The sequence below is a fragment of the Myotis yumanensis genome, unplaced genomic scaffold (genome assembly GCF_028538775.1).
Source record: "Myotis yumanensis isolate MYYU_CA2020_CCGP unplaced genomic scaffold, mMyoYum1.0.hap1 SCAF_15, whole genome shotgun sequence".
Classification (NCBI taxonomy): Eukaryota; Metazoa; Chordata; class Mammalia; order Chiroptera; family Vespertilionidae; genus Myotis; species Myotis yumanensis.
The window spans coordinates 50,506,737-50,529,566 of record NW_027223766.1 but is presented as its reverse complement, the minus strand read 5'-3'; the positions used below and the strand labels follow the sequence as shown (position 1 = coordinate 50,529,566).

The 22,830-nt window shown below is 47.7% G+C and overlaps 1 protein-coding gene across 3 annotated transcripts in view; it reads left to right on the top strand.

Annotated features, from left to right (window-relative positions):
* DNAAF11 (dynein axonemal assembly factor 11) overlaps positions 1-22,545 on the top strand; it is a 32,595-nt gene extending 10,050 nt beyond the window's left edge. The window contains exons 5-13 of one of the 3 annotated variants that reach the window (XR_011468213.1): positions 647-870; positions 1,571-1,762; positions 4,249-4,326; positions 6,533-6,598; positions 8,536-8,605; positions 9,336-9,431; positions 17,927-18,012; positions 21,628-21,860; positions 22,134-22,177. Coding sequence is in view for 2 of the 3 variants with exons in the window: in XM_070392026.1 (XP_070248127.1) it covers positions 647-870; positions 1,571-1,762; positions 4,249-4,326; positions 6,533-6,598; positions 8,536-8,605; positions 9,336-9,431; positions 17,927-18,012; positions 22,134-22,311 (990 nt within the window). In the remaining variant the exon portion in view is untranslated. Of the gene's footprint in view, positions 1-646; positions 871-1,570; positions 1,763-4,248; positions 4,327-6,532; positions 6,599-8,535; positions 8,606-9,335; positions 9,432-10,723; positions 10,755-17,926; positions 18,013-21,627; positions 21,861-22,133 lie in introns of those variants that run through there. The other 2 variants (XM_070392026.1, XM_070392027.1) reach the window with 2 other exon arrangements.
* Positions 22,546-22,830: the final 285 nt, after the last annotated feature.

Sequence of the window (22,830 nt, the reverse complement as noted above, 5' to 3'; positions counted from 1 at the left end):
TCTCAGATCCCCCTGGACCCCAGCAGGGAGAGAGGTGGTGAGTGCACTCGGGGTAGGAAGTCGGGCCTCGGACGGCTGGTGCTCCTGTGGAAGCCCGCTGTGAGTGGCGGCTACACCAGGCGACAGCCTCTCTCTGAAAACAGCGTTCATAACTGTTTACTAGAACTTAAAAATAGCTGGTTAACTTGAGGATCTTTTTTTTTTTTTAAAAAAAGTGTTTTTACTGATTTTAGAGAGAGAGGAAGGGAGATGGAGAGAGAGATAGAAACATCAAAGAGAAACATCGATCAGCTGCCTCCTGCACGCCCCCTACTGGGGATGGAGCCCACAACCCGGGCATGTGCCCTGACTGGGGAATCGAACCGTGACCTCCTGGTTCTTAGGTCGATGCTCAACCACTGAGCCACACCTGCCAGCCACTTGAGGATCTTAATCACCATTTATTTTGCTGAAAGCTGCGATATACTTGAATATTTTGATCGTATGAAATCAACATCGACGTAGCTCAGAGTTTCTGATGTTTCCCACATCACCTGGGTGCAGTTTATTGTCTCTAAGTTTAAAATATCCCCATCAAAGTCAGCTGGTGCCGATACAGATGGCGACTCTGGGATAATCGCTCCGTGTCGGCTGTTTTTTATTCCAGTGGCTGGACGGGAAAGAAATAGAACGTTCCGAAAGGATCCAGGCATTGCAGGACTTCCCTGAAGTTGAGCGACAAGTCAGAGAGCAGGAGAAAGCCTACTGCTTCAGACGGGCCCGAGACAAGAGCGAGGCCCAGAGGAAACTTCGAGAAGAGCAGGAGCGCGGAGAGAAGGAAGGCCACCCAGGCTTGGACGGACGCTGGGACGCAGACGTCGCTGCGGATCCGTATGTAAATCACTGGAGTTCATCTTCCCCTTGACTCTTGTTAGAAGCCGCCAACCGCGTTCTCTTCCCAAGGGGTCCGCGCGCGTGTCACCTGCATCCCAGACGATTCATCTGAAGAGTTTGTTGTTACACTGATGGCTGTGGCAGCCACTGCGGTACTTGGAGGCTCTGGGACTGTCTCCGAGAGCCAACCAGTGGGCTCGCAAGTAGAAAGCCCGCGACTGGGTGTAACAGCATCGTTTTCACAGGAAGCATCTGCCCTCTTCTCCCTGTCCCTCCTCCAGGGCTAAGGCTCAGTAGGCCCTGAGTTCGTCCAATGATCAGAACCTCCTGCCAAATCTTATTAAAGACAGATTCCTGGGCTTCAACCCAAAGGTGCTGAGTTAGACTCTCTTGCAAAAGCCCAGGAATCTGTACTGTTTATAAGGCTCCCAGGTCACTCCCATCAGCGGGGTGTGTGATCCCTCAAATCTGATTCCTGCCATATTCCTCCTGGTGACAGCCACCGGCTGAGAGGGCCCACCCCGTGCTGGGCCGGCGATTCCTCCAATGTGGCTCGGATAAGCTCTCTTTCAGACACGTTCTGTCGAGAAGGTAACACGAGAAAAATGAATAAGGTATGTAAGGAGCAGCGTTAAGGATGAAGCCCGCACGTCCATCTTTGGTCTCATGTGCTCTGTGTCTTTCTGTTCTCTCCTAGCCCACCTTCTGTGGGGAGCGGAGACCACCCCCAGGCACCGGAAGTACAGGCAGGGGACCCCAACAAGAAGAAAGTAGGCGACGTGGAAGATGACCTGGAGTTCTGGAATAAGCCCTGTTTGTTTACTCCTGAGTCTAGATTGGAAACTCTTAGACATATGGAAAAACAACGAAAAGACAAAGAAAAATTAAGGTATTTCGTTTCTCCCATCATTGAGAGTAAGGTTACACTCTCTTACGGACTCTTTTCATGGTTGCTCTTTCTTTCACTCATTATCTGTGGTCAACCTTCCTTAGCCATCACACATAAACTGTGCTTTTTTTAAATTCAGTGTTTTGTTGACTTGTATTCTCTAATATTTATGAATATCAAATGACCCTTAAAAGGTCATGAGTTACGGCATTTTTGGTAGAGTTTCCTTTGGATGTCTTTAGTTCTTTAAACGTGTCGAGTATTAGTAGGGCCTGGGTTAGTGGTAATAGTCATCATGACACCGAGAGAAAGACCACTCTGTCGGAAGAATGAGTTCCTTTGTGTATTTGCATTTGCAAAATCAATAATTAGAAATGAATGTCATTAGGTGCTGTATTTTCCTACTACAGCTCTCTTGGACATTTAACGGCATGCGTTCACTTTCACATTATTTATGTGGAATTGTCAAAAGCTGGAACGCACAAGCCGTTATTTCCAGAGTAGGATTTTTTGAAAGATAGGCTCCGTGCCTTTCCAGTTCCTGCCCTTGCTTAAGGCCAGTGTGCAGACTGTGTCACCCAGGGGAACGCTTCTGATTCGGGAGCTGGGAATGCAGTCAGCCAGCTCTGAAATGCAGTAAGAAACCAAAAGAGGAGCAAAGCCGGTGCTGCTTTCATGAATTAGGTAGATAGCCGGGTACAAACATGAGAACCAAATCTCATTAAAATACTTGTCTGTACAACTTGGTGATTTGGGAAGAACATCGGATGACATCAGAAAGTGTGGATTCCTGTTGCAGCTCTGCCACTCACGCTGGGTAACTTCTCCTCCTCGGTTTCCTCCTCAGTTAAACAGGGACCACACACCCGCCTTCCCTGCACCACTGTATTGTTAAGAGAATCAAATGGGCCAATAAATGTAAAAGTGCTTTGCAGGCTCAAGAACTCTTCGAAATGGAAATTCTATGTTTACTTAACAAGTACAGTATTTCTGATGTATATGCACCCAACTATATGTATATATATGTATGTATATACAATATACTTGTATATGTTTATATATATATATATATATATATGTATACATGTACAGGGTGTCCCCCAAAATGTGTGTCCACTTTGAATAATTATAAAGGTAGAATACATTTCATTTTCCAAATGTCATAGAATCTACAGCTATCAGCTATTAAAGTGTGTATATATTTTGGGGGAGCAACCTATATATAGACATTACATTTCATTGAGCCTGAAAGCAGGATACATTTTTCCTTCCCTGACAGCCTCAGAGAGCGCGGCTGACTCGGGTGAACACGCGGCCGCTGCTCAGTGCTCTGCATTCTACCTGAACAGATGTTCCGGATGCCCCTTCATCGTCCGGCTCATGAAAAATAATGTTCAAAGGAACATTAATTTATTGGACCTGGGGGCCCAGTTTAAGAGGCAGGAAAGTGTAAATAAATTTATATTTTAAAATAAAGTTAACTGACATAAATACCAAAAGAACAATAGGGAATCTAGTCAATAATATTGTAAGAACTATGTTCGGTGCCAGGTGGGTGCTGGAAATACCAGGGGGATCACTCTGTAAAATATATGATTGTCTGACCACTATGCCGAACGCCTGAATCTAACAAAATAATATTGAATATAAACAGGAATTGAAAAATAAAATAACAATACAAACCCGAGGCAAGGAATTACCTCCAATTTTGTCATCTAAACAAATTTGTCCATTTGATCATTGATCGGCTGCCTCCTGCGCGCCCCCTACTGGGGATCAAGCCCGCAACCTGGGCATGTGCCCTTGACTGGAATCCAACCTGGGACCCTTCAGTCTGCAGGCCGACGCTCTATCCACTGAGCCAAACCAGCTGGGGCCATCATCAATGCTTTTCTGTCACATCAGTAGGTGAAGAGCAAGCACATGTTTTCACAGCTACAGAATGTCTATGACTATACCACGTTGCCCCCGTCCCTCCTCCCTGCGGGCGCTGGGGGCAGTTCCAGGGTGTTGCTACGACAGACAGTGCTGTGATTAGACCTTTTACATGGGTCCTTATGTGCTGGTATTTTTCTTTCTATAAAATGGATTCTATGTGGCATTATAAAAATTGTCATTTTAACGAAAGCAGAAGCTGCACACACAAATGGAGAACTGACAGTGATCTGGGTAAATCATGCATAAAATTGACTTATTTGAATATTAATGGGTATGGCATGAAAAGGATTTCTCCCCCCGTTAAATTATCTGGCAAATTGTCTTGCTCACATTTTCGCTTTGCAGACATAGATACAACCGTACGGAAGCCTGGCTTTGCGGTCAATTTCCAGCACAGAATGGACTTCCTAGCAGCCAAGTGTGGATGTTGTCACACATTTCTGATTCCTTTTTCTTAACGCTCTTCCTCAGATCAGTAACTTATATTCCTCTTGTTTATTTTTCCCTCTTCCCTCTGCCCCTTGTTCCCACCCTCCCCCAACCTTCAGCGAAAAGAAGAAGAAAGTGAAACCACCCAGGATGTTGATCACTGCAGATGGGAGGGCCCTGAACGTGAACGAGCCCAAGTACGTGACCCCACGTGGAGACGAAGCAGCCCAGTGGGTGGTGTCGGTCATTCCCATGACAGGTTTGCTCTGCAGAGAACACGCCTGACCCCCTGACCTCTCCCCACCAGCTCGATGACTCTAACAAGAACGACACGTGTGCACATTCGAAAGCAAAGCATCCATTATGTTCTCGGGTGCATCATGTTACATGTTACTTCCTTGACATCCAGAAAATGATCTTGACATACGGAAATCCTGGATGTTTATGTCTCTCTCGAAACTTTGGGCCATCTACAGCTTTATGTCTGAAAATTGCCAGTGCATCATTCTTGTGTGTATTAATTTTTTAAGTTCTGCCATGAACATGCTGGCTGAGAATATTGATATGTCTCCAACCCATCTACTTTATACCCCGGAACACATCCTCAAAGCATTCGGGAGCTAGGGGAAAATTGATATAAATAACTCCATGAAGTTAATGAGAGAGGAAAAACATTCACACTGGAAATCCTTAAGTGTAATAATATCTGATCTACCCTCTCTAGTCCAATTCATTCTCTTCCCTGCTCCTGGACACTCCCCTCCCCCCCCCCCCCCCCCAAATCAACTGTGCCCTCTGGAGCTTATTCTGTGTCAACAAAACCTGGACAATTCCAATAGCTTCTTAAGCACACTCCGTGGTTCCTCTCTTGGCCTCCTGTAATCTCTTCTACCCAGCTGAACAAAGAAGGGGGAAGGAAAGGAAGGATACACACTGCCTCTCTTTAGTAAAATTCCCAGGAAGCACCATACAACACTTTCCTTCCCAGAACGAAGTCACATGACCTCATCTAGCTGCAAGGGAGGCTGGAAAATGTAGTCTTTATTCTGCAGAGCCCCGTTCCTAGTTAAAATCAGGGGTGCTCTTCCTGGTGAGAAAGGGGAAGCAGATCGTGGGGAATGAACGCAATCTCTGCCATAGGAAACCTCTGAAATGACCTTTCAGGTGTTGTGTGAAGGGGGAGTTTGGGTTGGCTGGCCGGAACACCGGGGCGTAGCAGCCAAGGCAGAGGGGCCAGCACATTAACAAAGCTCCTGAGATGAGCTTTAAAACATGCACAGGCCATTTGAGTAACTGAAGTCCTATACAGCTGGACTGTTGGAATCAAGGAGAGTGGCTGCTACTAGCAGACAAACTGCTGACAGCCAGACCTGTGGCTGATGTTACATTTTCCGAACAGTTGAGCTTAGATTCTTCACTACTGCTGGGTCATGTGTTTTACAGAGTAACGTGCTAAGTGAAGTGCTGGAAAGAAAAGGGACCAAGTAACTCTGACACAGTGATTCTGCACAGCATGGGAGTCACACCGAGGACGTGGCCTCAGGGTGTAGCTGAGAGACCTAGGGCTTTACAGTCCTGCCTCTCTGGGCCCGTGGCCTCTTTCCCAGCGGCGGCAGCTTCTCTGAGCCTCTGTTTCCTCATCTGTGAAATGGAGATGAGGAAACATCTCTTCTTCCCAAAATGGATAAATAATGGGCAAGCCCAGCTGGTGTGGCTCCGTGGTTGAGGGTCAACCTATGGACCAGGAGGTCACGGTTCCATTCCCGGTCAGGGCACATGCCCAGGTTGCGGGCTCGATCCCCAGGAGGGGGTGTGCAGGAGGAAGCTGATCAATGATTCTCTCTCATCACTGATGTTTCTATCTCTCTCCCTTCCTCTCTTTCTAAAATCAATTCAAAAATATTTTTAGAAAAATAAAATAAAATAATGGGCAGTGTCTCAGCATTTCCCAAGGTATGGAAAGGTGGAGGGAGAAGAAAAAAGATGGCTGGGGAATAGGAGACAAGACCGTTTAAAACTGAAGGACTAGCATGCATGTTGGAGAAGGGGAGACAAATACAGCATTTAGTTCTCCATGAATATTTCCAATAAAATGGAAAGGAAAACTTTAACCACCAGATGTCTCTGTCTCTGCACCAATGCTCACTTTGTGTCTGTAATTTACCTTAAGATCCGCACCTTTAAGCAATGTAAACAAATTATGAGCACATTATAGGTGTCTGTTGACATTTTTAAATCAACGTCGACATTTCATTGTTCAGCTACCAAAATAAGTGTGTCATGGGAAATTACAATAATTATGAAATTTGCTTTTGGTAATGGGACGAAGCTACCTATAAAGTATTGCTAAAGATGTCATCTTTCTTTTCCTCCTCCTTCTTCCCAAAATGGATTATTCCTTAGACTTGACTTCTCTTTGAAAGATGATGAGAAACGCAACCAGATCATCCTGGACCTGGCTGTGTACAGGTAAAGACATTTCACTGTGCATTTATGTAACGGCACTTCCACCTGTTTCCATTCTCAGTTGCGACCTCTTGAGTTGTGACACGTTTTGAAATGAAACTTGGTTTGATATAAAACAGTGTCCACTCCTCTCCCAGCACGTCTCTCTACGCCCCCCCCCCCCCCCCGACACACACTTTTTGATTTCTACCTGACAAACTATACATTTACTTGTATTTTTAAAAATCTACGGTCAAGGCAAGAACTTTGTTTTGTTTGCTTGTTCCCCCTTCTTATGTCTCCAGCACCTAAAACAGTGCCTGGTACCTGGTGGGAATTCAGTAAGTACAGGAATGAATGAATGAATGAATGAATGCATGCTGATGATGGGAGTCAACATTTGTACACATGAATTATAGTACAGGTCTTCCTCTTTTTAAGGGCTTTTTTACTTGCTCTCTTTTATTCTGTCTCTCATATCCCAGTGAACCAGGAGGGCTTATTACCCTGGAGTTACACGGGAGGGGGTACATTTTCAGAGAGTGAGGGAAAGCCAGCGATCTGAGCATTGAAAATCCAGGGATGAGAAACAGTGAGGTCGGCGTAGAACGGGCAGGTGGGTGTTTGAGGCAGAGAAAAGCAGCGCGCGCAAAGACCTCGCCGGTCAGGCCAGGGGGACACACCTTCCGAGGCCCTAAGCATGAGAAAGAATATGCCATCCACTCATGTGGCAGGTATTGAAACTGAAGTTTTAGGAGACCTTGACTCTACCTTTTAGTACCAGGATTTTGTAAAAATAAAATGACGTTTTATAAACACTAACTGTGTTTATAGGCAACATGCATGTATCTTCATAGCTATCTTAGGGAATAGGCACTATTTTTATCTTGATTTTACAGATGAGGAGGCTGAGCTTAGAGAGGTGAAGGAACGTGGTCCCAGGTACTAACACAGGAAGGCGTGGAGCCCTCCCTCACAGGTGTGTGTGCCTGAACCTTGTGCCTGTAACCCCGGGGTTCCCCACCTGCCTGGATGTGTCTGATTTTTGAATCATCACTGGATTTTCTACTACTCACAATCAGGATTTTAAAATATAGAAGTAGCCTGGCCGGTGTGGCTCAGTGGTTGAGTGTTAACCTATGAACCAGAAGGTCACGGTTCGATTCCTATTCAGGACATGTGCCCGGGTTGCGAGCTTGATCCCCAGTAGGGGGTGTGCAGGAGGCAGCAGATCAATGATTCTCTCTCATCATTGATGTTTCTCTCCCTTCTTCTCTGAAAAAAAAAAAAAAAAAAAAATATATATATATATATATATATATATATATATATATATATATATATATATATATATAAAACTATAGTGTTTGGCTAAAGGAGAGGTGAAATCTACATCTTCCATTTGCTCAGAAAGTCAAGGAGAATAATTGCCAGCCGATCCCGGGGTCACTGTCATAGACTCTGCTCACTCAGCAGGCCGTGCCTTCCAGGGAAGTAAGCCCACAGGGAAGATGCTATCGGGGCAGCTGCAGGGCACCGCCAGGGATGCAGAGCAGCTAAGGAAGTGGGGCCGGGGTTGCAGGCCCCAAGCAGAGTGCAGTCAGCATCCCTGGCTATTCATGTCAGTTTTAGGGGCTTAAAATAAAATATTCACGAAAGACCACGGCAAGCTGGTTTTTGCAAGCCTCTGACGTTTCAGACCTCTGATACTTTTCGGTTAGGGGCAGTCAATGCCAAGTGTACACATGGGCCTAAAAACGGAATTGCTGATACGTTGCATTTCCTTTGGTCTGAGGATTAACTCAAAGCTAATTTTTTAAGGCCTGTTTAGCATGGACATTTTAAACTCTCCATTTAAAGGGGTCCCCTAAGTGAGGGTTTGTATTTGTAAATTTGTTTGCAAACTTAATGTTCTTGGAAACTCACAAGACTGCGTGTGTTTCATGTGTTGAATTTTCAAGGTACATGGATACCTCTCTGATCAATGTTGACGTGCAGCCAACTTACGTGCGAGTAACGGTCAAGGGAAAGGTAAGGATGCCCTGTGGGCTGGCTCCGTCTCCAAAGTCAACCCTTGGACTATGCTAGTTGCCTGAACGTTTTTTTAAAGTAATATTAAAATGGAAAAGGGGAAAGCCAATCAGAGAGCTGTTTCTTAGGCACGTGACTCTGCCAGGGGAGGGGTATTTAGCAGGAATGCTTGCTGACCGCCGTGTGGCTGGATAAATTAATATGTTTATCCTGTGTCTGTTGCGTGGGTACTTAGTCCAAGGCTGACTTTTATATATGTCGTAGGCTACACTTGAAATTACATTTAAATAGTATGCCCATTTAAAATTTAAATTGCCAATGCTTTCCATTCTTGGTAAGTGTAGTTTCATCATTTTTGAAAGAGGAGTCTGTGCTAATTCTGATCATTCATCTGAGGTCGCTCAAAGACTTTAAAATGGAAACATGTTCATGTCTCATGACAGTGATTTTTATCTGCAAATTCTTTATCAGCCACATTAACAAAAATGGACCGATGAGTGTTTCCTTTGATTTTGATTGATGATTATTCTTTAGACTGACTGTTCATTAAAATAGGTAAAACAGGTCATGCATGTCAAGCACAGCCCATGTATTAGTGTTCTTCTAGTCAATCTAAGCTCGTCTTTAAAAATTGAATGTGGAGTCGTAAACTTGTCATGAAAATACCTCCTCAAGCAACTACTCTCATGTCAGATGCCCTTGCTCTCTGACACCTGGTGTTCACTTTCAGCCATTTCAGCTCGTCCTTCCGGCAGAGGTCAAACCTGACAGCAGCTCTGCTAGAAGGTCTCAGACGACAGGGCATCTGGTCGTCTGCATGCCCAAGGTGGGTGACGGCACTGGGGTCGGCTTCACGTCCGGGTATGTTGGTTCCCATGGGTACTTGACCTGCCAGGGCTGAGTAGGACTTCTGATCCAGGTTCTTCTGGCTGAGAAAGCCCGAAAGGCTATTCCCAGCAGCTCAGGCGGGAGAACAAAGACCCAGGAGAACAGAGAGCGGGACTGGGACTGGGCGGGGCCCAGGGTGACTGGTCCTGCCCGGCGTTCTTGTCTCCGGGCAGCCGGCCCTGCCTCTGCAGACCAGAGCGTGGGTGGGAGTTGGCCTTTGTAAATCGCAAGGTTCTTCGAGCAAGTCTGTTACCGGGTGGTCAGTACTCTCCTTACCCATAACCGTGAGAGGAGATGCTGTCAGCCTTGGTATGTGTTTAAATTCCAAACATTGAGCTTACCATGTTTGTGACTTGGGGCAAATGATGAATCTTTCTAGGCCTCTCTGTCCTAATTAATGCTTAAGAGAGACGATACACACAGCATTCACGTATCGTGAGCACTCAATAGATATTGCTAGTGTTATTTTTCATATCATGTTTATGATACGGACAAGATATTATTTTAACTAAAACTCCCTTTTGCCTACTCTTTGGAGGGAGGGTTGGCGTAGATGTACTTTTGCTATGAATCAGAGAAAGAGACAAAGAGCTCTCTCCTGTCGCCGAGGAGTAACAGGTCCTCTGGTCGGTTCGGCCAGCTGAGTCTGTAGTTCAGTCCTGGACAGGTGACCCGATCTCTGGCCAAAGAGATGGCAGCGCTTTGTTGAGTTTCCATTGTTTTCCATTTGGTTACTGTCACCTCATGGCATGAGCTGGGGGTGGGTCAGCTTTGCCCAAGTCGCTCGGGTCAAAGGAGAAGAATAGATAAGCCAATTAACGTGGGGTTTGGCTTGTGAAGAGGAGAAGGAGATGGCCGGGCGTGACTGCCGCAGGAGTCTGCCCTTGATTGACCAGGGAGGCTTCGATAATGACCTAATAATCCTTCATTTTCCCGGAGCCAGTTTTGCCACAGATTGATTATGGGTAATCTATGTATTTTCACTCTGAGGCAATAAAACAGCAAGTACAATTTGTTGTCGAGCAAAAAAAATAAATACAACTGGAAGAATCTCATTGTCCTTGGTAATGGCAGGGAATTAAGGAAATGTATGCTAATTAGAATATCCTATAGGGAAATGGAAGAGATCACTTAATTACCTCAGGACTTTGATGTAGGCATTTGTATAACACTATGATCAGCAGGGGTGTGTGTGTGTGTGTGTGTGTGTGTGTGTGTGTGTGTGTTTAGGGAAACTTCCATTCTGATTGAGAAGCCAAAGACTACATGGCAGCTGCTACTTCCTCAAAGAAGATCATGGTTCGTGTGCTATCGCTGCGGGCGGGTAGCTGATCCGAAGCCTTTGCTGCCGCTGCTAATGCGTCTTTCAAATAAACACAGCATCCTATTTCCATGAGCCTTTCGGTGTTTAGATCTGTAAATTTTCCATGTTCAATACACCTGATAACCAGAAAAGTTCCATATCCAATAATGTATGTTTTCCATTTATTACTCTTACTTTATGTCTCTCAGAAGTTTTTTTGTAGTTTTTTTCTCTAGAGCTGCTACATATTCGCAGGTACCATACGTACAGTTTGGGTTCCCATTTTGAGTGGGAATTCCCGCATTACATTTTCCTAGAGTTTATGCTTGGCCATCCGTATATTTTCTTAAGTGTGAGGTCAGACTGAGTTATATGCCTGTAAACAGTCTCCCCATCAGCGGCTGGGAAGTGTGGGGCACCTGACCTCCTCCCAGGCCAGCCTAACCGGACTTCACTGAGCATTTGCATTCACCAAGGGGCTTGCATCAAGTCGTTAAATTAAACTCCCATCTAGGCCCTCGACAGACAATTATAGGGACACTCCAGGAATATGCTCTGTGATGTCCTGTGGGAGTTCTTGCAGAATAATTAACCGAGATTAAGGAAGTTGCCATGCGAACGGAACAGCAAAATATATTTACAGCTCCAGTGGGTGAACATATTGCTCGGTTCTGCTCCAGTGAGCACAGAGGTGAAGGTCAATGTGAAGGTCACTGTTACAGGCCATGACTCTAAAAAACACAGCCTCAGATGCCCTTCTCCTTATCGGTTGGACATCCATTTCTCAGGACGTTTTACTCAGAGAGACTTGCCTGTGCCCATCCTGAACTCACCTCTAGTCTCTGGGTGATCATTTCAGTGAGGGCTTGCTGGGTCGTCCTGTTCCATTCACTACTCCTCACTCCTAAAACTTCCAGAAGCAGCCTTCATCCCTCTTGTCTTCCCCTGCTAGGCCTTCCTTCCAGACTCTACGAATGAGCTGGCTGTGATCCATCCAAACCCCTTAAATGCGTTTCCACTGACCTTGGAGAGGCCAGGTCCCCTCCGACAGCCCCCTGTTCTCTCAGCTGCTCGTCGCGTTTCCCCTCTGCATCTTACGTTAGGAAACATGCTGAGCCACCTCCCTTCCTAACAACAGAGCACAATGAAAACGCCCCCCTCCACTTACTGCCCTGACCATTTATGTCTGCTTGCTGGTCCTTTCTCCGGGCCAGGCCTCAGAGTTGGCCAGCCTAGTGACTGAATTCTGGGACCCTTCCTCTTCTCCCTGTACATTCATTCCCCGCATAATCTCTTCTAACCTAAGGATTTTAAATAACACCTCTAGGTCTCCATCATCTGCTAGTTGCCAACTAGAGAATCAGGAAAAGCAAACACAATGAGGAAAAATTCTCAACCTTCCTAATGCCGCGACCCTTTAATACAGTTCCTCATGTTGTGGTGACCCCCAACCATAAAATTATTTTTGTTGCTACTACATAAATGTAATTTTGCTACTGTTATGAATCGTAATTAAATATCTGATATGCAGGATGTATTTTCATTGTTCGTGACCCCCAGGTTGAGAACCGCTACGTATTTTTAAAACATCTCAGTAGTATCAGTACCTACTCAGATAGTGAGCAGTTACCGCCCACTGATCCAGAAGGAATGGCCGAGGGAATAAACCATGTTTTCAGTGACTACGCAGGGATGAGAAGAAAAGAGTCACATTTCAGAGGCTGCCGTGGATAGGGGTTCTAGAAACCTCCCCCACTTGGCGATATGACTGAAGGGTCATGATCTGAGGGGGAGGTCAATGAGAGGACACCCGATCCTCAGAAGGTCTTGCAGCCTGTCTAAATGGTTCCCAAACTGGGCCTTGACTTGAATGAAGGTGGTCTTGGGTGAGTACCACCCACCCACACATGCCTCACAAACCCAGTGAGGAAGTATACATTGCCATGGACTCAAATTTTTGACAGATAGATAGATAGATAAATGATAGATAGATAATAGATAGATGATAGGTAGATAAGCAGATAGATAATTGTTTTTTTCCAATAGTCCACAGCACACACAGTTAACCTAGAGCTGGTGGCTCAGTAGGACAATGCCTAGGGCTGCTTCCCTTCTGTGCTCCCTGAGACATGAGTGGGAGCCAGTCAGTGTTTGGGAGTCTGGTTATACCAGGTTGTTCCCTTCCTCCTGAGACTCCCACGGTTGTTGCAGGTGTTAGATTGTGAGACACAGGCTGTAAAACACTGTTTTAACTTGAGGCCTCCCGGAAGCGGAACCTACTGTAGAGCTGTGAGTGCGGCAGTCTATTTGGTCAGTGAGGGGATACTGGTCGGGAGCAGTGAAGGGAAGCAGCCCTAGGCAGTGTCCTACTGAGCCAGCATCCCCGAGGGCAGCTCTAGGGTGCAGATCGCACACCTTGGGACCCCTCTACCCAAGGGGCGATGGGGCTGGGATGGGGCACACCAGGCCCAGGCTCTGTGGCTGATGGCTGCTCCTGCTGTGGGGGTGCTGGGGTGGGGGAGGGGTGGTATAAACGTCCCAGCACTTCCGCCCTGTGGCTGGCATGGACCAAGCAGGATGGTCATGTGGACGGAGGACATTTCCAACCGAGACTCCCTGGTGAGACTGCCGAAGGATGTTTTCCCTTCTTTTTAAACATCATTATCGCCCTTGGTGCTCGTCCTAACTTCCTCAGACATTTTCCGTTTTAGGCCGTGTTGTGGGTGTCAGATGAGATTGCACTTTACAAGCATGAAAGAATTTCGAAGGACCTATTGTTAGTTAGACATGTTCTACTTTTACTTCAAAGTCTTGTAACTGTCAATATTGATTTCACATAGAAAGATCAGTAATCGCGCCTTTTAAAAATTTCCTCTGACAACTTGGATAACTTTGGAATCAAAGCTAGTATTTTTATGTTTGTTAGTTTTTTCAAAATTTACATTTTCTTTGCTGCTATGTATGTATTTATTTGAGATAGACTATACTTCAGAAATGTTTGACTTATATAGGTATTCTTATCTGTTCAAAGAGTTTATATGTATAAAACGTAGTCTAATGCCAGAGGGAAATAAAAATGTCTTATAGATTCTAAAGTTTTATATTAATACTAGAGGCCCAGTACAAAAAATTCATGCACTCGAGTGGCGGGGGGAGTCCCTCAGCCCAGCCTGCACCCACTTGCAGTCCGGGAGCCCTCTGGGGATATAGGCCCCCTGGGAGTGGGCCTAAGCCATCAGTCAGACATCCTTATTGCTGCCGTGGAGGCAGGAGAGGCTCCCGCCACTGCCGCTGTGCTTGCCAGCTGTGAGCCCGGCTTCTGGCTGAGTGGCGCTCCCCCTGTGGGAGTGCACTGACCATCAAGGGGCAGCTCCTGCATTGAGTGTCTGCCCCCTGGTGGTCAGTGCACGTCATAGTGACCAGTCGTCCCCCTGTTTGGTTGATTTGCATAATAGCCTTTTATTATATAGGATTACTGTTATAGGAATCTGAACTTTGTATATTCAAATGTTCAATATCAGAATTTTGGATAACTAACCAATCAACATAAACACCAGAGATATGTAAGCAGGTGAACAGTTTATGTGACCCGCCACCTCTGGAGCTGCTACAGGATTGGTGGAAGCAGCCGCCATTTCAGTGTAGGGCGGGCCCGTGGCTGAGGGCCCTCCCACTAACTGATCCTGCTCCCCCACCCGCCCACCAGACCATGGGCCTATGTCAAGGCCACTGGTATCTAATGGGCGTAGGCAGTGCGGAAGTTTTACCAAGAAAATAAGGGGGAGACATTTTTAGAAACTGCTTCTGAGGCATGGGCGAAGACGCGGGTTGTGGACACCAAACAAAATGCTGATGCACCGTAAATAAATTATACGGGAGGCATTAATACCAGGCGGGGGAATTGCTTCGTCTCTTGGGTTGTCTCAACGTGGAAGTGGGGTGCTAGAACTCAGAAATAGAAAGCTTTCTGCAACATCATGAACAACTTTAGACAATGAATGAATTATTAATCAAGCAATTAAAATATCTATTCAATTTACCAAAGATTTATTAAGAAGCTGGCATGCAGAGAGCGCTGTGGGAATTGCTGTGGGGGGAACAGTGAGCGACACTGGGCTCCTTGGTCCTTCTTCCTGCCTTTTCCCTGTTGACTCCCCTGACCGTCATCCCCGCAGCCCCAGGTCTGCCCTCGCCCCGTTACTATGCCCCAGTGTCGAGCAGGCTCAGCAAATACGTCTGATTACACCCATTTTCTTGCCCAGTCACTCTTTTCATTTGCCACCAGCAAGTCTTCATCTGAAATGGAGTGATGTCGGCCCTTTCTCATTCACCTTCACACAAATAACTCTGACGTTGAACCATGTGAAATCACCGCTGTGTGGGTCAAAAATGATCAGGTGCTGGTCATTTCTGCGGCTCACCCTCAACATCAGGAAGAAAAGCCATGTCTCTCTCCCTGGCATCTGTTCGCCTGCTTTTTACACGGCTCATCCGGCCTCGGCATCTCGTGTCGGCAGCTCTCAGAGTTGGTGAAACAGCCACACACATGGCGGTCAAGTGAACAGAGACCGTGTCCATGCAGGGTGCTGCCCAGGAGGTAATGCGACCTCATCCCCGGGCACTATTTCAGCAAAGGGCAGGCAGTCACCTGTCAGGAAAGTATCGGAAGGGACTGCGCCCTCTGCAGGACAGTCAGCGGCACGGCTCTGCGCGTGGTCAAGTGACGCTCGACATCCTGAAAACACTCATCTGTACCCGCGTGCCTCTCCCCCAACCCACTCTTCAAGTAGCTGCTTACATGTCTCTCTGTGGATTCAGGAAACCATTAGTCCCGCGTTACCTAATGTATTAAACAGACTGTATTTTGGTCCTCCCAGCGTTTCCATTAATCGCTCCTGAGCGTGCTTAGCACAAATGAAGGAGATGCTTGGTGTTAATGAACATGGCTTCCCAGAGGAGGAACAGCAGGAGCCCGAGGTCATTGCCCCGGAGCGCCGAGCCCACGGTCCTCCGCTCAGGAGCAGGAGTCTCTCACCAGCAGAGTTTTACCTGCGGTTCATGTGAATGTGGGTGTCAGCATCTCGCACACGGCTGAGCCCTCAGTCCCTCCTAACTTTTCAGCTTAAAGGGAACTTTGAAACTCACTGAGCTGAAAATAGCTTTTAAAAAGAAGGGACACATTTAGATTCTGGTGCACAGCAAATTCTCTGCGAAGAAAGTCCCACATTTGTGATTCTGTTTGCATTTCCATAAACACAGAGGATCTTCGTCTGAGCTTATTACGTGACAAGTAACAGTGTTAGAAATGGGTGTTTTAAGACGCTAATTATGCCTGTGCTCCCGTTCTTGTTGGTGCATTTACAATACGAAGAGATGCACAACTTGGACCTTGGGCTCAAGAGCTTTCTTCTTAAAGTTGATATTCTTTTCTATAATACCTACTTTTATTACACAGTCTTATAATTTACTTAATCCCACCAACTTTAAGAAGAAATTCAACGTATCTTTTTAAAATATTTTCCCTTTTTATTGAATTTATTGGGATGACACTGGTTATCAAAATTATACAGGTTTCAGGTGCACAGCTCTGCCACACATCATCGGTCCACTGCGTTGTGTGCTCACCCCAAGTCAAGTCTCCTTCCATCACCATTTATCCCCCTTTTCCCTCCTCCCCCTCCCCAGATACCACACTGTTGTCCGTGTCTATGAGTTTTTTCTCTTCTTTCCTCTATCCCTCCACCCCCAACCCCCAACAGCTGTCAGCCTTCTCTCTATCTATGATTTTGTCTATATTTTGCTTATTAGCTTATTTTGTTCATCAGATTCCACATATGAGTGAGATCATATGGTACTTGTCTTTTTCTGTCTGACTTCTTTCACTTAGCATAATACTCTCAGGTCCATCCATGCTGCCACAAGGGGTAAGAGCTCCTTTTTTTTTTCTCCCTCTTTTTTTTTTTTTTTTTTTTTTTTTAGCTGCATAGTATTCCATGGTGTAAATGTACCACAGCTTTTTTATCCACTCATCTACTGATGGGCACTTGGGCTGCTTCCAGCTCTTGGCTATTAGAAGTAATGCTGCAATAAATTTTCACTAACCTTGGCCTCATTCATGTAATTAAAATGTGTCCCTCACCTGTCAGAGGCATGACCTGCCCACCAGGGAGATGTGCCCAGTGAATGAAGCATTCCCCCGCCACAGAGAAGCTGCTGATGAGGGTGGAGAGAGCAATGGACACTCCGGGTCTCTCTCTCCCTTGAAAAGAAAGGGCGGAAGCCCCCACCTTGGCCAGGGGACCAAGGCAACAGGAGGCCAGTTTTCAAATTCCTTCTCTCCGCCTACACGCAATCCCTGTCTCATGGGGACACGGGGAGTTGGGGGGTTAAGTACGGGAAATGTGAAACTGCCTGGCTCGCACAGCAGCGTGGCCCGGCATGCTGTCGGGGCTGACACGCACCCGCACGCCCCCCCCCCCCCCGCCCCTCCCCTCCCTCGGTGAGCTTCCTGAGGGAGGTTCCTGGGTCTGAACAGCTGTCCTGGACGTTTGTTGGATCGGATCGATCGGTTTTAGTTGAGGAGACGTCCCGTGTGCAGCACTGAGGTCATTTAGTGAAAAAGGAAGCTGTAACATCACAGAATTTTTCAGACCAGGGAGGGACCTTGGAGATCACATCTAATTCCTTCATTTCTCAGAGGAAGAGACCGGAGCCCAATGAGCTGGGAAGACGGGGACTCGCGGCCCAGGCTCAGAGCACTTTCGGCAGCATGTTCGCAGGCTGCTCCTCGGGGCGGTGTGTCAGTCCCATCTGGGTCCCCAACACTCCCCAAGGGCCGGGCCTGCTGCTGGCACTCAGGAAACTCATTAGTAAACGAACTCACTCGCCGCATCCCCCGGCATGTCCTTTGAAACATAGCTGTGGCCTTACAAGACTATTGTGAACAGATCTATTCTGTTTTATACCTTCCAGGCCACATAGAGAGTGTCAAGTGAGACTCTGCCATGGACTGTATAGTGAAAATTAAAGCGCTTTAGCGTCTTAAGATATGTCCATATTCATGTGTAATATGTTAAAAGACATGACAGAGCGTAACACACCACTTAGCGTGTGCTGTATTTGCATTCCAGGTGGGAGAAGTGATCATAGGGGGCCCGCGAGCGCCCGCGTCTGTGCGGAGTACCTCGGACAGCAGCAGGGAGCACACAGGCGAAAGGTACCGCCTCCTGGGCTGGGCTGTCTGTGGCTTCATCATCTCATTCTCTTCCCTCTCACGGGCCGCTGGGAGCACCTCCCAAAGAGATGCAATTATTTAAAGTTTCAAAGTGAGTCAGACCAGGAAGGTTAGTTCCCAAAACTTAGACGCGTGATGGGCAAGGCTCTGGGTCCCCGAAAACAAATGGGTGTCCCTGTAGGTCCCGATTTCTTGTGATAATACGAATGGTGGTGTCGGCAGCGACACAGCGGGCATTTCCTGAGCCCTTGCTCTGTGCCAACACGTGAACCCGCACGAGCTGTGTCCTCAGTTCACAGATGGGGAGCGTGAGGGAGAGGGAGGTCGTGTCACCATGTGGTGCTGGGACGCTGCTGAGCCTGCTGCTGGTGCTGCACACACTGCCTGCCTGGATGGCCCACATATCACCCCATGGAGTCCGACCTCTCAGGCTGCCGGGGCCAGAGGCCCCGTCGTGTCTCCTCCTGTGAGAGGTCATCATCTAGCCTTCGCTTAAGCTTCGTGCCACCGAGACCTTCACCCTCTCGAGAGAACGTCCACCCCTTCTGAGTATTTCCTGGTGTTGGCAAGCCTCTCTGATCCCTCACTGAAGACTCCGGCTCTGCCCCCCTCAAACAAAGCCCACTGCCCCCTCCCCCCCTCCAGGCAGGGATGCCCCTTACAGTATTTCGGACAAAGCTCTCATTATTTCCCAATTCCTCCTCAGAATGAACACCCCAGTTCTTTCAACTTTCCTTCTACTTGCCATGATTCCAGACTCCTGCGGGCCAGATGGCAGAGTCTGTTTTGAACCCCTGCACACTATCTTGGTGACACCAATGTCTATGCTGGAATTATCACCCTATAAACACCTGAACAGGGGCTGTATTGATCTCTTGCATCATACAAGCAGTTAGGCGCATGTGCATTCAGAGACCGCTGACGGAGGTGCGCAGGGGTTTTCTAACACGGGGTTGGTTTGAACGGGTATGGCATTCAGTTCCTCCGGAAAGTGCAGAGCTGTTGCTCGCCTTGGAAACCCACTCGTGTGCCCCAGCCGTGCTCTCCATTTCAGATACACGTGTAGCCGACAGAGACTCGGGCACTGTGACTGTCATGGATACTCATGGTCATAATTAACCCCCAACAGCATCAACATGGCATCAACATGTAAAGATCAGAACCTCATTTGGGAGGGATCGGGTCTCGACGGGAAGCCCAGTCACGCAAGCAGTTTGGAGCCGATTTTACACCCAGGAAACCCGTCCTCACTGTGATCCCACTCGGTGACCAGAGAGGTCTTTGCGCCGTTCTTCCCAGTAGCACCTCCGATGTTATTTTCATCTCGATTAGTAAGAATTGATCCCCTCGCGGCCATACCTGGTGTGTGGTGCTCCTGAGCCACCGACAAGCTTCATTACCCACATTGCCCTGGGCCCTGGCCCGTCCCGAAGGTACTCGGCCAGAAAGCCCTGGCAGGCGCTCTGGGGCAGACCCGAAGGCACTGCCAGCGGGGAACCACTTGACTCTAAATTCAAGGTTGGGGGTTTTTAACCACCAGCTTCCATGGAAACCACCAGATCTTGTGGAAATGTCAGCGTGTGGTGACAACTCAGCTCTCCTCAGTCCCGCTGGACCAGCCTCCTCTCAGCCCCGGGGGTGGGCTCACTTCTTATTCCCTCCGACAGGAGAGGAGCCCTCCGAGACCCCACCCTCGCCCTGTAAGGCTGCCCACCTGGCCCGCTCAGGACCTTGGCCTCTGTCCCTGGACTCCATGGGGTCAGCGTGACCAAGCACAGCCTCAGGGGCCCAGCAGATGCCCTCGGGGCAAAAGTGGCTTCAGGATCTGCTTCCCTCTGGGCTCCTGCATCCACTAAGTTCTGATCTCAGGTAGTTTCTTACTGTCAGGTTCTTCACGACCTCTAGAAAAATTTCAGCTGGAAATGGGAGACTTTGGGCCTAATATGCCAGCCCGCATATCGCTATTCTTATGCTCTTTAATAGACGGAATCAATCGTCGATGGTTTTATGCCTAGTAATCCTTTTTTTTTTTTTTGCTTCCTTTTTTGGTAATAAGTATATCAATTTTGTCTTCCAGTTATTCTTACTAGACTTAGCGGTTCTGCTTCTGGCAGCCAGATGGTGGGTAAAACCACGCTGGGCACCTGGGCTTCAGGCCCCAGGCTCCGAGGAGGAAGCAGCAGGGAGAAGAGCCGCCGCCTCTTTCTGTAGGGATGAGTGCGGCCCTCGAGCCCCAGGCCTGGCTGCTCGCTGTCCCTTACCCAGAGCGTCCTGAGTAATTAAAGTCCTGCCTGCCAGTCAGGCCTCGCCTCCGAGGTGGGAGAGCGGCAGATAACCCATCCAGGCTGAGCTCACTCTCTATTACTGAGACTGGAAGTTGTGGCCCAGGAGACATGCTGGCAGCGAGAGAGGCTGCTTTTCCACAAAGTCAAGGACAACGCAATCATAATAGATGATTTGGGTGTTTACTTAATTAAGCCACTGATATCATAGCCTTTTCAATAAGAATCTAGTAATTAAAAAGTAGAATGCTATTTAATAATGGCTTTAAATATTTTTTAAAGATTTTCTTTGAGAGTGAGAGAGAGAGAGGGAGAGAGAGAGAAAGACAGAAACATAGATGTGAGAGGGAAACGTCGATTGGCTGCCTCCTGCATGCCCCCTATTGGGGATCAAGCCAATAACCGAGACATGGGCCCTGATCGGGCATCAAACTGGCAACCTTTCAGTGCACGGACGATGCTCAACCTACTGAGCCACAGTCAGGGCTAATAATGACTTTAATGTGGGTCCCTGAAAACTATAACTTCCTGCATAGTTTATAGTGTACAATCAAGGTCTTACTACACTGTTGGATGTAGTTACCAGGGGACCTGTCTGCACAGACCACTGGATGGCTGGTGTCTAGAATATAGTAGACACTTAGCGTATATCTATGGAATAACTGACTAGATCCGTGGTCGGCAAACTGCGGCTTGTGAGCCACATGCAGCCCTTTGGCCCCTTGAGTGTGGCTCTTCCTAAGCCTTAGGAGTACCCTAATTAAGTTAATAACAATGTACCTACCTATATAGTTTAAGTTTAAAAAATTTGGCTCTCAAAAGAAATTTCAATCGTTGTACTGTTGATATTTAGCTCTGTTGACTAATGAGTTTGCCGACCACTGGACTAGATGAATGATGCAGTGATTCCAAAATAATTTGACTGATCGGCAATATCACCAGGGGAACTTTATATAAATACTGCTCACTGGGCCCAACTCCAGGCCTATGGAATCGAAATGGCCAGAAAAGCAGCCCAGCAACCTGTATTATCTAGACCAGGGGTGGGGAACCTTTTTTCTGCCAATGGCCATTTGGATGTTTATAACATCATTCGTGCACCATACAAAATAATCAGCTTAAAAATTGGCCTGCTGTGTTTGGTCAAACATTTAATCAACTCACCCCTGATGCCTTGGCCGGGCCAGGCCAAATGATTTTACGGGCATGATATGGCCCGCGGGCCAGACGTTTCCCACCCCTGATCTAGAGTTTCACTGACTCTTACAATGGGAATCCCTGGCCAGTGGGGCTTCTGTCCTGTGTTTCACTACAGCTGCTGCTGGGAGCTCGGGGAGCAGGAGGAGCAGGTTCTCCTGGGAGAGGAACGTGGTGGGCGGAGCTCGGCTAAGCACCTGAACTTGTAGTGTGAACGCTCCTGCCGAACCACTGCAGGTTGGGTTGTCTGACCCAGCAGGTCCATGAGCCTTAGTAGCGACACTCGGGAGTAAGACCCGCCTGGAGTGATTCCACTGTGGTCCCGGCTGTGGGAAGCAGGCTTTGACTCAGGTAAGCAGACCTCAGACCAGCTGACCACGCCACAGCTACCTGGGCCTTCACATAGCCCGGTAGCACTTGTTCACACCCCATTACTCCAAGGTCATGCTCCTGCTTCTACAAGGCCCCGAGCCACGGGAAACCAGGCACAGCCTCTGATCGGCGTTGCCATGCTGCAGGGGTAGTACCTACCACGTTTGCTGCAGAAATGAATGTGCGAGTTGAATCTGTTTGTGATTGAATTTTAAATGATGTTCCAATTTCCTTTGGCCTTTTTTGTTCTAGAAGCAGACAAACTGAGAAACTGGAGGTGGATCCCAGCAAGCACTCGTTCCCCGACGTGGCTAACATAGTCGGAGGGAAAACACCCGCACCCAGAAGAGTCCGACCCGAACCCAAAGTCATGCCACGTGAGGAAGATCCAGGCTTTGAAGATGACCCGGAAGTGCCCCCGCTGATCTGACACACCAGGCTGCAGCGACTGGGACCCCCTCCCAGGACCCAGCTCTGCTCAGCGCGGAGAGTGTATGCGTCTCGCTTGTGGGACACACACAGAGCTATTTACCAACATCACCACCCCGGTGTCGTAGCTCCCACTTGCTGCAGTAATATTCTTAAACCACTTTAAAATGAACAGTGTACCTTAAATGTGCTATAACCCACTATTTGTCTAGAATAAAGTGTTTGCTAGTGAAAATGAATGTTCAGTAAATCAAAGAACTAACCTAATGCAAATATTCCTTAAACAACCAGAACACATGGTGTTATGGACCGAATGTTTGTGCTCCCTGCCCCCCCCCCCCAGTTCCCATGTTGAAGCCCTAATCCCACTGAGGTGGTGCTTGGAGGTGGTTAGGTCAGATGAGGTCATGAGGATGGGCCCCCTGGTGGGATTAGTGTCCTTAGAAAAGAGGAACCCCAGCTCGCTTTCTCTCTCCCCCCTCTTCTCTCTCTCTACCACGTGAGGACGCTGAGGAGACAA